The sequence below is a fragment of the Diceros bicornis genome, chromosome 21 (assembly GCF_020826845.1).
Source record: "Diceros bicornis minor isolate mBicDic1 chromosome 21, mDicBic1.mat.cur, whole genome shotgun sequence".
Lineage (NCBI taxonomy): Eukaryota > Metazoa > Chordata > Mammalia > Perissodactyla > Rhinocerotidae > Diceros > Diceros bicornis.
Window position 1 is genome coordinate 23,951,297 of NC_080760.1, and position 16,854 is coordinate 23,968,150.

Consider the following 16,854-nt stretch of genomic DNA (forward strand, 5'->3'; position numbering starts at 1 on the left):
CACTAAACGTAATAGTCCTGGTTTTTGCTTGTTTATTTTTTATTTTCTTTAATGATGCCCCTCAATGCAAACTCTTGGGAAAACCCCAAAGCATAATTTGGTAAAAGTAATTTGGTTAGGTACTAAAATAATGATGTCCAGATACGCAACTCTCTAAAGATAGAATTAAGAATACAGTCATGCGTAGCTTAATGATGGGGATATGATTTGCAAAATGTGGTGTGAGGTGATTTCATCATTGTGCGAACATCGACTTACACAAACCTAGATGGGTAGCCTACTACACACCTAGGATATATGGTACTAATCTTATGGGACCACTGTCGAATATGTGTTGACTTAAACGTCATTATGTGGGGCATAATTGTATTTAGAAGAATGAATTGCATCAGACAGTATTATATACAAATATTACATATATATTTATGTATTTATATATTTACATACATGTATATATTTATATATATACATGTATGTATATATTTACATATATAACATGTTTATATAGTAAATATATACATATATGTTATATAGTTATATGTATATAAAATATATAAAATATTTTTTTATTTCAACTCTTGATAAGAATCTGCTAATACAGATTTTGAGAATTTGAAGTTACCAGTTTTGGGAGCAGAATTTGGAGTTCCTACTTCCTTGATAGATGTAAGTCTATATGCTTTAACAATTAACCAAGGGCAGGATGGACTTGAAATCCTCTTTTGGAATGTAAGGAGATGATTTAGGATATAGACCTTATAGCTGCTCACTCCACTGGCACTCAGGGTCTATTAAAATTAGAATCCATTGGAATTATGGTTCTTTCTCAGTTCCTGTGTAGCTACTCATATGCCTTTATCCATACACAGCAGTCTTCAGAGTGCATTTTAGTTTGTTTTATTTCTTACATGATGGTATCTGTGTTAGACAGTGAGTTCTTTATGTGCAAAGCCTATATTTTATTAATCTTTGTGTCCTTAGTACTTAGAGCCTGGTAAATAGTAGGGCACAATAAATATTTTATTGACTCTTTGAATGATTTAAGAAAACTTAAGAAGTTGATATTTAAACTTATATATCAAATATGTAAAATTACCAACAAACAATGGACTGATTCCACCTGCCTTCTGCTCCGTGTTTACCACTTTGCAGAATCATAAAATATCGGGGGTATAGGTCAACAAGTCTCAAACTTTGTAGCAGACAATGCTAGTTTTCTCCCAATACTTACTTTTTTTTTTTTTTTAAGAATTTTTTTTTTTTAAATCCCCCCCCGCCCAAAGCCCCAGTAGATAGTTGTATGTCACAGCTGCACAGCCTTCTAGTTGCTGTATGTGGGACACGGCCTCAGCATGGCCGGAGAAGCAGTGTGTCCGTGCGCGCCCGGGATCCGAACCCAGGCCGCCAGCAGTGGAGCGCACGCACTTAACCGCTAAGTCACTGGGCCGGCCCCCAATACTTACTTTTAACCCTTTCCTTTCTAATAGGCACCTTGGTTTGTAGTTGGGCATATGGCCACCTAGAATAATGACTGCATTTTCCAGTCTTCCTTAGAATAAGAGTGGTCCAGTGACTAAACTCTGGCCAGTGAAATACAAGTGGAAATGTCACGTGTAAATTTTAGGAAGCATCCTTCTTTCCCTCTTTCTTTTTTATGTTGGCTGGAATGCAGACACACTTGCTGGAGCTCGGCAACCACTTGGAACATGAAGGGGAACCGCATGTTGAGAATGGTGGAACGATGAGCAAGGAGCCTCCATCCCTCGTGTCCATGTAGTTGCCATATCCTCCTTGGACTTCTTAAGACTCAAGATTTATTTATATGAGAGAGAAATAAACTGTCTTTTTAAGCAGTTTTAAGTGATTTTGGATTTTTTTGAAACTTGCTACCAAACCTAATGGTAGTAGTTTGGGGTGTGTCTTCTTCAGAAATCCTTCACATATCCCTAAAAATGAGCTGGAAGCCCTTCTTCTGTGCTCTCATATACTCTGTGTAAACCTTTATTGGAACACTTACCCTATTTTATTACAATTATCTTTTCTTACGTAAAGCATTCTTTGAGGGCGGGAAGATGTCTTGTTCATGTGTCATTCATCTTTATTCCTGAGCTATATCTAGGATAGCTAACTGTACACAGTATGTGCTCCATAAATGTTTGTTTAATTGAACAGTACTGGATTAATGACCTGGACTAATTAAAGTGCCTGAAGTGCCAAGTACTGTAGAATTAATTGTCCCTTAAGAAAATTTTAGTTCAAGATCATAGGACACTGTACACAGTAAATGCTCAAAAAGAAATGGGTAGATATGTTTGTTATGTAAATACACCCTGCTTACCTCCCACTTGTTAACTCAATATAAATTCTTCTTCACCCAGATGTAGCAGTGAATGATTTTTTGTTAAAGTTTTGGACATCATAACAATCTGTGCCAAGAATCTTTTTTTTTAGTATCCACTCCTGGCTAATCAAGATCTTTGTTCTGATCCTTTTATCACAAGTATAAAAAACTCATTTAGAGAGCATTATTGATTGACCAAATGCAGAAAAAATTTAGTGCCTCTAAAAACACATTCTGTTCTTTCCTTGTATTCTCTACTTCAGGGAATGAACATTTTATTAACCTTTCAATTGATTTTAAAGGTAAAGCATCCAGCTCATCATAAGGTTGGTTTAATTTTATGTTTGGCTTATGACATGTTTTATATTTAAAAAAAAATTTTTAGACTCACTTTTTGGGTCTTATACCATGACAAAACTATTGACCTAGATGGAATAAATCTGTGGAAAGTCACATAGACCAGGTACTATAGATATCACTTTCTTCCTTTTCTTTATAGGTCTTCGCAAACTGTGAGTAACTAAGTGGTTTCTGGATCATTCCGGTAGCAAAGCTAAAATTCCCAGTGATCTTGTCTACTTGACCTACTCATTCTCTGTTCTGAAATCAAGAGAAGACTACTCCATAAGACTCCTCCATAAATTGCTGCAATGTCTGTATCTAATTTATCATGGTAAGTGAGTTACTGTCTAACCTTAAATTCAAATACTTGTATATCATGAAGGAATATTTTGTAAGTTGTACTGCCAGAACTGGAGCAGAGAGAGAACTTCAAAAATCTGGTTTCCAGAGATTGTTGTCTTATGTTAGGGTGAAAAAGGCAACCTAGAATTAAAAGTCGGATGCTTTCAGCACCCTGGGATCTGGGGACTCTGGAAGGGGCTCAAGCCTCCACTGAATCCCAGTGACATCCAATGCCTTTCTTTGCAGCACACCCTGGGGGAGAGAGGAGTAGGAATCAAGGGTCCTTTCAGTTTGTCTCCACTGTCCGATTCCTGGGTACGGGACGAACAAGCTGTGAGGCTGGCTCTAAGGGAGGGACAGATATTTTCTCATCAGTACTTGTCTTCAGTCTTTGTATTTCGACAGATCTACCCAAATTAAACTCAATAGAACTCAAATCTAGAAGAGAAGATTCCTTTATAGATTCATGTGTCTAATTAGCTGGCATTCTGAATAATCTTTGACTTACAGTTCATGCTTAAAAGCTGTTTGTGATTGAAAAAAAGAAGTATGAAGATATTTTTCTGGCAGATAATCAACAACTTTTCTATGGCAATGAAGAGCTATATTAGCGGGGATGAATTTGAAGCCATTTTATTGAACTTTGGATTTTTTTTTGTATGAAGAGCTGATAAGTGATATTATACAAATTCAGGGTATTCAATATGTGAATGTAAGAAAAACCGGTAATCTTTTCTGCTTCCTTAAGAGTCTGTCTCATCCTTGTCTTCAATTTGTGCTGGAAATTAAAGATTAGTTTCTGCAATTTAGCTCCATGAATTTATTTTTGGTTAAGTAAGCAATTTCTTTAGGGCAAAAGATAGAATTATTTGCTTAGATTTAGAGTAGTGTTTCTAAAGGAACTATTTTTATGGACTCCTTAGAATATGTCCTTGGATCCCTACTGGATACTGAGGCTCTCAGTTTGAAAAAGAAATAAATTAAAAAAGCAAAAATATATTCTGTAAAAATAAAAGATAAAGTGTTTAAATTGTGAATTATTACTGCAGAATGTTTTCTTTTGTATTATTAAAATAAAATTACCATTAAAATTACAAAATGAAACAATTTCTGTAGAACTTGTGAGCCCCTTTGAGCCCCTGGGAGATATTAAGGACATGTTTATTTAAAGGAATTATACCCCTGGCAAACATGTGTGTTGGAAGTGAATCCTCAAAAGCAGGCTGCATGTCAAAGACGAAAAAGCAAGAGCAGGAAGGGGAGGGGGAGGGAGAAGAAGGAGAAGGAGTAGGAGAGGGAGAGGGAGATTAAAACACAGATATGATTGTCACATCTCAAAACAGGGTATCATCTGGCCTGGTTCACAAAATCACCGAAGGGCTAAACTGGAGCCTGTCCTCGGTGGGTACCTCAATCAAGAGCTGCCTCGATGTGATGTAATAATTTGATTAAGAGCCATCCAAAGCACAGTGAACTCCACAAAGAGAGAGCTTGTGTCTTGTGGTTCCAGCCCAATTGTCCAGCCTAGCTCTTAGAATTTAGGACATGTTTTATAAATTTGTGCAGTGTAAAGGAGTGAAAAAATGTAAAACAGGTCTAAGTCAATGACAAATTAATGTTTTCATGCTAAAAGAAAATTTAAAATTGTGAGGGTATCTTATAGAATTCATATATCTGAAATTTGTTAGAATTCTCTCTGTGTCAAATGTTCAAATTTTACAGAAATAAATCTTGGGTATTTTCATTCCACAGTACCCCTAATTCTGGCTACAACTGATGTTCCACATTAGATGTCTATACAGGGAGCTCTTAATTTGTTTTACCCGTGTCACCCCATCATACAACTGTGTGGAGTTGGGCATCTCCATTCTCCCTCTTAGAATTTGAGCTCCCTGTATGCTGGCAAAGAAAGACTATAGGAAGGAAATCTAAGAAATGCAGAACAAGTCATTGATTTATTTCACTTACACCCAGTTTAGAAATTGTTAACCTTCTTTTTTCACATTAACCCTAGTAATTTTTCTACATTTCCTAACATTTCTAGTCTATAATGTGGGAAACATTGTCTTATAAATATTTGCATAGAGATGCATAGTAACTCATCAATTCCCTATGGCAATCTCTCACAGAACTATATTAATTTAGTGAAATTATTGTAGTCTAGGGTCTGATTTTCTGTTTTGAAATCCAGAACTAAGACATGAAAATACTGACACTGGAAAATAAACTGAGTTGACAGATTATTAATTTAAAATAAGGCATGTAACTTGTAAGTGCGTGGGTTGCTTGATTTGGCCTAACCAGTGCATTCTCTAAAAACTACATGGGAATCTAAATCAGAAGTTTGACTGATGTTGCATAATCATAGCAAGGAGAGTTGCATGCTTCCAGTGTTCAGAGGAAGCAGGATAGGGTACACCTGGCAGGATATGCCTGTCAATAAGGGATGTATCTGCCAGACACCCACATCTGCTGCTCAGGGCTGCTTCTTTACGGCTAGGAGTTAGAGTAACACTGTCAGTGTTTGTTTCTGTGATTCTTCTGAGTTCCACCTCTGCCAGACTCTACTCGGCTTGGCTTTCTCGTTAGTGTTAGCGCTGAGCTTATAGTCAAAACCTACTTCACTCTGTGAACGGTTTTGTCTGCCTACCATGACGTTGTACATATGTGATCATATCCATGTGTTGATTTTAAAATTTAACTGTGAGGCTTAATGGGGGAAGGATACCCGATTGTGATTCCCACAGGCAACCTAAGAATTTAGAAAACATAGATTAAGATACTTGCATTCATATTTACAATTATCCAAGAATACTCCTAGATTTTAAATACCCAGTATAAGAAAATTATCTTTTTACATACTAAAAAAAAAATTCCTTGCTCTAATAGTTATGCGTATGATATTTGAAAAAAATATAAAATAATTTGGCCCTTTCATGCAGACTCTCAAGAAGAAATACAATCTAGGAAACATTCAAGTTTTTTGAAACTATACGCTGTCAGTTAGGTAATGAGTGGTGAGAATTGATTGTAAGAGTCACATGGTGACATACAACAGATATTTCATGAATCTTCTTATTTAGTAAATAGTTAGCAGAGGGAGACAATGATTGAATTGATGCTGGTTGAGATAGAGACAAAGAGATGTACAGAATCAATTGCCAACATCGATGAACAGGTGACAGGTTCCAGGCTATGATCTGAGGGAAGAATTGTGGCTGGTAGCAGAGATAATTAATAGGAGACATGAGGCAACACAAAGAGTTGAAAAATGGTACTATAGTTGAAACTATAGTACAGGGAGGGAAATGGTGTGATGCTAAGAGGTGCTTAAAGGACTTTCAGTGCTTCCTTCTCCGATAATCATCCTCAATCCTTACTTTTTCATATTTTTATAAAATTTGTGTATACATATATTATATATATAACATTTTAAAACATAAAATTGTACAACGTGCAAGCCAAGTAAATGTTACCGAGAGTGAACATTTCCATGGCGTTTACCATATACTGAGCAATTTTTAGACATTTTGCAGAAATTGACCTGCATACCCCTCACAACAACCTTATTAGAAATGTAGTGTTATTTGCATTTGCACAAATAGGAAAAGCTAGGCATAAAAAGTTAAGTTATTTTCCCAATATGATACAACCATTAAATGGTGGAGTTAGAAATTTAATACAGGCAGCCAGTTGGTGCTCCTTGCCACTAAACTACCCGTGTAAAAACAATACCCTTGCTATGTGCATGTGGCTTCAAGGCAAGTGTCCTAGTTCCCATTTCCAACCAGAATGTTTCCCTTAATGTCCTCCAATATAGATGTAGCCTCTCCTGAAAGGGAGTGAGCATCTGGACCAGGGAACACTATCAAGCATTAGAATAGGATTGATGAGGGGGCAGAGGATAAGCTCCCTAATTTCCTAAGGGAGTTAAAAAGATTGTTGCTATCAGAAACTTAGTTGAACTTCCAAAATTATATAAAGTGAGCTACTTAAACTACAAAATATAAATCTTAGTTCTACTTATTATGTTACAGTCTAGAAATTGTCAGGTTTTCATCACGATACATAAGAAGCACAACAGAAAGATATCAGCACTTTGCTATGATTCAGCTGAAATGGCTCTTCAACTGCCCATCTCACAGAGACCCTCCACTACTCAGTCAAGTACTTTCTCCTCCCCTGGACCTGACTGCACCCTCAGCTACCATTATTTTAGTGTTATTCTACCTGTGTTGACCAGTATTTACAGAGAGATCCTAGTAACAGCTCAAATGATTTTGCCAAATGACATCTTTTTAACCCCAAATTATTTTTCATTGTTATGCTTACACACACTTCAGCTTTTGTCTCACAGTATCTTAAAGGCTGTCTAGCACCTGGCAGAGGTGAAGGTAATTCAGCTAGATCCAGGTATGGGAGGGAGAAGACTCTGGATGAAAGGAAGAAGCCAAGTAGCTAGTCAGAATCCATTGAGCATCTATAATGTGCCGTGCCCTGTGCTAGGCACCGGGATGCGGTGTTGATGAAAAGTAATGACTGCTCTTATAGGAGCTCGCATTTCAGCTGGGAAGACTAAGTAATCAAATAACTGATTTAATCTGATAAGTGCTCTAAAAGGTATGTCTGGGGTATTTTAGGGAACAAAATGGATAAATTGTTTTTCCTGCTTGGGCAGAAATAGCTTATTTTTGAGAAGTACAAATACATCTCTTGCATTTATTCCTAAAAATAAAGAAAATATGCTAATTACAAAGAGTTAAACACTATAGAAAATTATAAAGCAGAAATAAAAAATGACCTAAATCCTACCATTCGTAGAAAACCACTGTTATAAATGCTAAGGTATATTCTTTTCTACATGTACTCACATATTTGTATAAAAAATGGATTCAAACCATGCGTGATATTTTGCTATCTTCTGATTTCACTGAACAATTTCTGTGACCATCTCTGTATTTGATAGATGTAGAGTGACATCATCATTTGTAGAGGCTGGGTGACATTGTATGGCATAGTATTATTTATTTCACCCATCCAGATAGGACCTTCATGTATTTTCTAATTTTATTTTTTACTATTGTAAATGCTTCTACTGTGAGCAAAATTACTCAGATATCACTGGATCACAAGGTACTGTACCTGGCGAGGCCTTATCTTGTTGCAGCTCCCTGGAGTGCAGACATCAAGGCTGTGGAGAAAATACGTATTTCTGAGAAAATGTCTTGTCAACTCATCATTTTATTTTAGGAAAGGACCCATCATGTATGCTAGCACTTTCAATATTTAGTCCCTCATAAACTTTGAAATGTGCTGATAATTGTCAAAGACATATTTACTTACAGTTAACTAATAGAATTTTAGTAGAATAGATCAAAAGTCAACAAAATATTCCATCTTGTATACCCATAGATTGGAAATATAACAAAGTCTGAACTGTGTAAGTTATTGATATATTGACTAAATTTAGAAGTGGTAAATGGTCTTTATTGAATATGTTTATCATCTAAAATGTTATTATGAATGTTGGCAAGTTTAATAATGGTCTAATAGGATATGAAAACTAATTTGAATTATCTTCTTTATCCAAAAGTAATAGTGTGTTAGAATCCTAGAATTGAGAAAGATGCAAAATTAAAGGTGTAAATACTTTGCTTTGTCAGATTATTTATCATATTTTTATCTAAATTCTCTTTAATGAATAAATGAAGAAGTGAATCATTCCATATTATTCTTTGACACCTGCATTTAGGAGGAAAAAAATGCTAGAGAGACAGAAGTAGCCTCTTCTAAGGAGGGGAGGAAATCAGGATCTTTCCCCAAACGTTACCTCAGCCACTATTCTGCAAACTACTTGTCCTATTTACACTGTTAAATGGCAGGCTCTCAGGGACAGGATTTGCAGTGGCAGAGGAAGTAGAGACTTGAATTGCTTCTATTTTTGGAGAGATCAGAACCCACAGGGAAAAAAAAAATGTAGACTGCAAAAGTAAAGATTGCAAGGGAAGTTTTTACCCCAAGTTTTACAGTAAAGGGTGAAAGTCAGAATTGTCAACAGCCTGTTATTGGAGAAGAGGAAAAAAAGAAACAAGTTGGACATAATTATAAAGCTAATGTTTCTAATTGAAAAAAAGACGAAATCTTCTGAGTAATAGGAAAAGCTTAGTTGGCGAGATACTTGAGTATTTCTCAGCATGGTAAGTGTATGTTGAGTGAATGACTATTATATTAAGGTGCTGGGAAGAGAAAGTGGGTTTGAGAGCCTACAGTTAATACTCTTTATGTAAGTAGGGATGGTCAGCTTGTAGAGGCGTAGATACAGAGTGCAGCAGAGTAAGTTGAGTTTAGGGGAGAATAAATAAGGAGAAAATAACCTACGAGAGGAAGAGAGGAACGAATAAAACAGCCAAAACAAAAACTCAATGTGTCTCCCAAATTACATAGCACTTTTAAGTTAAAGTGTGATGATTTGGATGAAAGTCAATTTAATGAATTCTGCAAAATTTCAATATCTCTTTCTATTCATAAAATGCCTTCCAAATAGAAATCTTTTCATTATTAAAAAGATTAGTACTATTTTGATTTGGGCTTAACACTTTAAGTAAACACATTATATTTTTAGAATCCCTGACCATTTTTGGCTTTGAGCTATGTGCCTTTGGAAATAGCTTTTTAAAAATTAAACATTTATAGGAAATCTCCTGGGTATTTTTCTCCATATAACTACCTCAAATTCTTTCTCCTTGAATAGTCAAATAATTAGTAAAACAGAATATTTTACTTTTGTTATTAAAGACTAGTGTCAACTAGACATGAATCACGTTTTGAAGAAAATTGTTTTGTAGATTTTGGTCTGCTTAGAGGAGTTTGCATTCTTGTGCAGTCAATGAGTCTGCGGTTGCAGGTTCAATTCCCACAGGGACCAATTAGTTCCACTCTCTTTCATGGCCAAAGCCTACACCTGTAACCTTGATCAGCCCTCCTTCCCAAACTCACCACTGGTCACAAGTCATTAAAAACAGTTGATAGATCGTCACCAATTCACAATCAGCATTGGGAAAAAATGTAAATCCTAAAATCAAGTACTCTTCAGACATTAATAATGGGTGACATTATCATCTTCCTTTTGAATATCATCCGGGTCTATAAATATGCTTTGAAATATGTAGAGGAATCATAATTTACTCTCTTGTGAAAGAAGTACAGTGAATAATCACAGTAATATTTCCTTAGGCTGTAGAAGCTTTAAAATACAACTGGGCAGTCCTTCCAACCCCTAAGGCTAGAGTTACTAAACACCAGCCCTTTTTGGACTTGAAGAATTTAGATGAAGACCAGTGAATAGCCTATGAAATTATTTTAGTTATTAAAATAGTTACGTAGGGGCCGGTCCAGTGGCGCAAGCGGTTAGGTGTGCGTGCTCTGCTGCGGCGGCCCGGGGTTCGCCGGTTCGGGTCCCGGGCATGCACTGACGCATCGCTTGGCAAGCCATGCTGTGGTGGTGTCCCATATAAAGTAGTGGAAGATGGGCATAGATGTTAGCTTAGGGCAGTCTTCCTCAGCAAAAAAAAAAAAGAGGAGGATTGGCAGATGTTAGCTCAGGGCCGATCTTCCTCACCAAAAAAAAAAAAAAATAGTTATGTAGGTGAAGGTATGTTTTTTTCAGCATGGTCAAAATTAAATTAGCTTGTGAAATCTTAGACATCATTTACCATTGGTGTATAAAATTTTCAATGATTGTGAAATCCTGGTATTTATTCCCTATTGTTTTTTTGTGTTTGTTTGCTTATTGGATTTTTTTAATGTTTATGTTTTTACTTGTTTTTAAGATTGTGAAGAGAGTTCAGCTTGATTTTAAAACTATTCCAACTTAATTGAAGAAAAAAGCCACTTTTCAACTCAATTGGATGGTCACTAATAGAGTTCGTTTCATTCATTTATACTTGGTTTTATGTTCCTTTTTAAACAATGGGTTCATTGTTACGTTTCGTAGGAATTTAAAAATAATTCCTGCGAGGTTAGAGAGATGAATTAGTATAATTGAATTGTATCTTGACTAGCAGTACATTATTTTTATGTAAATTTTAAGTTATTTTATTACATTTATATTCATCCATGTCTTCGTTCAACAAGTATTTTTGAGTGCCTACAATGTGCAATTTTCAATCCTGTAGATAGAATAATGAATGAAACAGAAGCCCCTGCTCTCATTAAGCTTACATTTTAGTGCTCAAGATAGACATAAACAGATAAAGAATATTTTATAATATCAGATACTGTTAAGTATTTTGAGGAGCAATCAAGCAGAATAAAAAGATAGAGTGATGGAGGAGGTGGGGAATTGGTCAAGAAAAGCCTCTTGGACAAGGTGGCATTTAAATAGAGTGGGAAAGAGCTGTAGAACTCTTAAAGGACAACCATTTCAGGCAGAGAGACAGCAGGACAAAGACCCTGAGACTGAAGTTTACCTGGTGTGTTTGGGGAACCATCAAGGAAGCTAGTTTGGTGGAAACAGCCAATAGAGGGGAGAGTCCCAGGAACTGAGTTTGCATGAGTGAGAAAGACTGGATTATATTCTAAATGTGATAGAAAACTTTGCCCTCACTTATCAGATTACAGGCAAAAGTTCATATAAAGTATAATTTTAGTGAAATTCAGTGATAGGAAGAATTGAGTGTTGAGTACAGAGTTTTGATCTGATTTCTATTTCAAAAAGACCTCTCTCTGATCTTCAAATTTTATGAAAACAATTCATATTATATTCTTAATATTAGCACTCAGCAGATATGAATTATAAGATGTAATAATGAAAGGAAAAAAAGGTTAATAAAAAATATTTTTCACGAAGATAGCCTGTGTCTGTCATCCATTTTAAAAGATTCAACAAAGCTGATACATCTGAATAATTAGGGACATGATACAAAAGAGATTTCATATATAGAAATATTCTATATTTATATTTAAATCTCCCCCCCAAACTTTAAGGCTAATTTCAATATATAAACACAAAAGTGCTTTAAGCAATGAAGTGTCTATTCTATACTGGTGGTTTAATGTTTGCGTGGTTTTAGTGAGGAACCAGATGTAATACAATGTCTAAGGGCTAACATGTTTTGGAGAGAATGTTGGCATAAAATTACTAGGTTTCCTTTCTTGGAAGAAAATTCACCATTATTCTAAGATTGTTACCTTTCTATACTTTTGGTAGTAAAATGTGATTTCTTTTATGATACTGGTTATAGATAGAAGTTAGGTTATTGTTCTTTTTTTATGTCTTTACTTGGCAAAATAAAAATGGGAAACACAGTGTTCATCCCACTCTCCCATCTTGCATGTGTATGTGAGTGTTTTAATTTAAATTGGACCATAAAATCAAGAAGTCTGAAACTTCTGGTGTGCTAGGAATTATTTCAAACTGGCTCCAATCCAAAGTATTAATTGTCGATAGTGTATGATCCAGATCACAGAAGAAATCATTCATGGATATCTGCCACTTTCATTTGGCACTATGAGGTTGTAGATTCAGTGTATTGAGAAAGCTTGAAAATGACTTCAATGTCTAGAATGGGATAAAATGGCCTTACAAGCATATAATATCCAACCTATTGGATGCTTCTTTTACTAGAGCTATGCAAGCCACTGCCTATGTCAGGAGGCATGGCTAATCCATCCTCCTTCCCTGATGCACCTTTACCATTTGATGTCTAAGAAGTATTTCTACAGGGTTACAATTACTTCTTTCCTGATATTTACTTTTAGTCATATTTAACATTTATGCATTTTCCTTCTTTTTTAATAATTACATTTTTATTTCCAGATAGCATTAAACTTTTCCTGCCAGTGGTTCAGCAAACTCATGTTTTATTATGCACAAAATCAGTTCATTGCTCAATGCTACTTAGCTTGTTAATGCTATGCCCAAATGATAAGAAATATTTGTATTTCATAATAACTAGGCTTGAGCCTTTGAATGTATTTTAATCCCCTAGAATTTGGAAAGTTAAATGCTCTCACGTTCGCATTTACGGAGGTCACATAGATGATACTTGGTGAGTTGAAACTATTAATTACAGGTACCAAGTTGAAATCAAGTGAAAATTTTCCTTTGATCTAGGTCTGCTTAGATAAAATGGTGCATGATTTTACAACTTCAGTACTAAGTATTCAGAGCGGCCCAGTGACAGCAGCAGAGACAAAGTAACCTCCACTGACAGGTGACTTCCTAAAGGGACAGGTACAGCAGGCCTCCCTGTTTCAGTTGAGAGCTTGTGGTGGAAAGCAGAAGTTCTGAGACATCCACTGTGTTTTCTGACTGATAAATTTCATGTAGGAGGATTTTATTGTTCCAGATGGTTTTTCAGCTTGATGCACACTAGCTTTGTAGACTCTTGCTGTAATCGAAAATTGGTTTTACTCCAACATTTGACAAAAAAAATTAGATTAGGTTAACTACTCTTTGGTTTTAGATTACTGACACAAAGTGCTTTCATGAATATGACAGAAAAAATTGAAATTCAAACTAAGTGATGTCCCTGGGTGCATTTTCATTTAGACATTTTCCGAGGTTTTTATAGTGTCATAAAATCGCATTCAGATACAGAATTTGCATAGAATCAGGCTCATTGAAATTTTGATGATCTTTTTCAATCCATAATATTCTTTTTAGTGTTGTTATGGAAAACTAGCTAGATATTTGAAGTGACTATAAGGATGATGATATGAAAAGATTTAAAAGGCATCTATTAATTCACTTGCATGGTAAAAGCATTCATTATGTTTATTGCTTCTGGGATGAACTGAGTAAGAGAAAGTAATTTTCTTGAAGTGAGGACTTGCTTGATATTCCTCCATATTTTTTCCAAGTTCAAATTTTAAGCATTTGGAGAATAAAACAGACATGTAAAATGCTTATTATATTTGGCAAGTTATAAATGTGATTGGTTGAAGTCAAGCATTGAGCTATAGCTGTTACCAGAACATATATGGTAACGTATATGAAACTTCAGCTTCCCCGTTAGAATGTATCTGGACAGCTGACTACTAGGACAGGGATGAGGTCATCCTACACATTGTTGGCACCTGGCACTCACCAGGTGCTTTGCACTCATGAATGGCTGAACATTCACCAGAGCAGTCAGGCTGGTTCCCCAGCCCAGCATTGTAAAAGAGAGTGTATATGTAGTATGGGTGGGAAGATTTTGGTTAAAAAAGAAAGTCCAACACTGGAACAGGAGGTGAAGGGATTTGACTGCCATAAGTTATTCTATGTCTAATGTATGCAGACATTTGTCACTGGGCAATGAAGAGTTTGTGGATATATTTTCAGCTCTGAATTAGAGCTTTGGTTCATTTGAGCTAAGGTGAGAACTTTCGTGATATTTAAGAAAATAAAACAGCTCTGTTCCCATTCTGTGCTCTTGATTCGTAACCTCTACACTTTTGAGAAATTTCCTCAGATCCATGTTCTGTCATCTTCTGTCCTTTTTGTCTCTTAGCCCTTTCTCGTCATAAATTATTGGCCGACATTTGCCTAAAATCATAGAACATTTTCTAGAAGAAAGCTGTGAGGTCATATGGGACATTAGTTACAAAGTTGGAGTTCATGGACAAGGGCCAGTTAATTACAATGCATCTTGTTACAAAAATGAGAAAAATAAAGATAATATTAGTCTAATTTTGCTAAATTTCTTTCTTTAGTCTAAAGTGATGTATACTACAGGATTATTTGGTATTAAAATGGTCTTCCTTTTATGAAATGATGGTGATAATAAGTGATAATTATTGCCCCTAATTGATAAAAGCAGCAATGGTTAGCCCAAAAGTGGATCTCTAGTTTTAATTTTCAAATTTATGGTACTATAAATCTAAGAGTCTGGGAACTACTGTTCTAATTTGGCTAATTACCCAAATCATGAATCCCGTCGACAGAAATCCTAATAACTGGTAATCCAGCCTTTCCTCAAAACCATTCCTGTGAGTTCTCAGCCTCATGGGCGCCCATTATGATGTTGGGCTCTTCTAATTATTGCAAGTTTTTCCCCTACATTGGATCTAAGGCTACTCCTCTAATTGCTACTTTTTAATTTTACCTAAAGCCATGTATGCTATGTCTAGTATAACAGTTTCCAAAATGTCTTCTAAAGATCACTAATTCCATGGTATATGTTAATAGGCATCACAAGGAGAGGGAAACCAGAGTCCAATTATTTGGGCAAACAGTAGATTATTTAATTTCAGTACTTCACAAATTCTTTATTCGGCTAATTCATTCAACAAATATTTATCAAGCATCTGCTACATGGCAGGCAGTATTCTATATTCTAATCTATACTGGAGATATTTAAGAGGAAGATACAGTCATCTGAGTTTCGCAAATTTAGACTATGGAATCTTTTTTTTTTTCTTTCTTGTAGTTGGGGATATTTGGGGTAGCACTAAAATCCTTAGATAACAGCTATCTTTTTCTTCTCCTCTCCCTTTCTTTAAAGTTTCTCAAACTAAACCTATTGATTCTTTTAACCTTTACTCTGTTACATGATTTCCAGGCCCTTCCAGTCTAACCTGGAGATATCTTAGTTTATCTTTGCTTCTGTTGAAAATATGGTAATAACTGAACACAAAAACCAGGTTTGGTTTGCCCGAGTGCAGCATGAGTCTGCTATCTTCTTTTTCTGGCTGTATATTCTTACAAGGGCAAGAGGAACTCACTTTTGTTTTGTTTTACTCTGTTTTGTTTTGGCCAGTTTTATCATGTGGTTATTAAAGATGAGCTAAAAGTCCATAATGAGCACATATCATATCAAGCATCATCTTATTAGAGCTGGCCCATCAACCTGTCATGTTGAGATCTTTCTTGAAATTTGTTTATTGGGCTTTCAAGGAAAGCTACCCACTCAAGTCTATCTTAAGTGGGACAGGTTATTGTAGGAATAACTCTGGAATAATGAGGATGGCTATCTCAGCCACACAGTCAAAGTGTCAGGGGAACAGTGGGACAGCTGTACTATTGGGCCACACAGAATTGAGAATATGTTTCAGCAACTGAAGGCCAATTAGGATACAGTGATGCCCTAGTGACTGTCATCTCATTGTCCCCAGGAGCAAAACGTTATTGATCTCTCTTCTAGTTCTTTGGCATTAATCTGATTCATTGATGCCTGACTTTCTTTGTGACCTTCTGATTTGGCACGTGCTACCACTGCCTAAGTCTCGCCATATATTTCAAGCTCAAGAGTTGGTTCCATTCAGTACACTACTCTCTTACGCAACAGTTTTCTCTCAATCAAGCAGTCCTTCTACTATGACAGTTTTAATCTACCATATGGCTCATGTAACAGGTTTGATTTTTGAATATAACTATCTTTGAGCCAATCAGGATAAATTAGGCATAAATAAGACCACCAGAAAACTACATAGATTAGTAAAGAACAGTGAGTGGTTCTTTAAGTGTGGTCTCTGAGCTAACAGAATCAGCATCACCTAGGAACTTGTTAGACTCTCCACCGCAACCCAACTGAATCAGAAATTCTGGGGATGGGATCCAGCAATCTGTATTTTTTCGAGCCCTCCAGGTAATTCTGATGCATGCTCAAGTTTGAGAACAGATGGTACAAAATTGTCTCTTTGGAGTCTAGATTTATAGTGTGACTGCCAAAGATATTGACTTTCGGCATAATTGATATGCAGAAGATCCTTCTGATAATATTTAATTAAGAGTTTCGCCTGTTTTGTAAAGTTGTTTTTTGACAGGAGGAGAACATAGTCAGCTTAAAAGATCATGTTTCTTTTCCTATTGGCTGTGGCAGCCAGTTGATGTAAACTTTTGACCA

At 35.8% G+C, this 16,854-nt stretch overlaps 1 protein-coding gene across 4 annotated transcripts in view; it reads left to right on the forward strand.

The window, feature by feature from the left end:
- OXR1 (oxidation resistance 1) overlaps positions 1-16,854 on the forward strand; it is a 437,591-nt gene that overhangs the window by 78,852 nt on the left and 341,885 nt on the right. For all 4 annotated transcript variants that reach the window (XM_058564776.1, XM_058564781.1, XM_058564778.1 and 1 more), the window contains exon 2: positions 2,841-3,014. In XM_058564776.1, coding sequence (XP_058420759.1) covers positions 2,992-3,014 — 23 coding nt within the window. In that variant the 5' untranslated portion in view covers positions 2,841-2,991. The remainder of the gene's footprint in view (positions 1-2,840; positions 3,015-16,854) is intronic.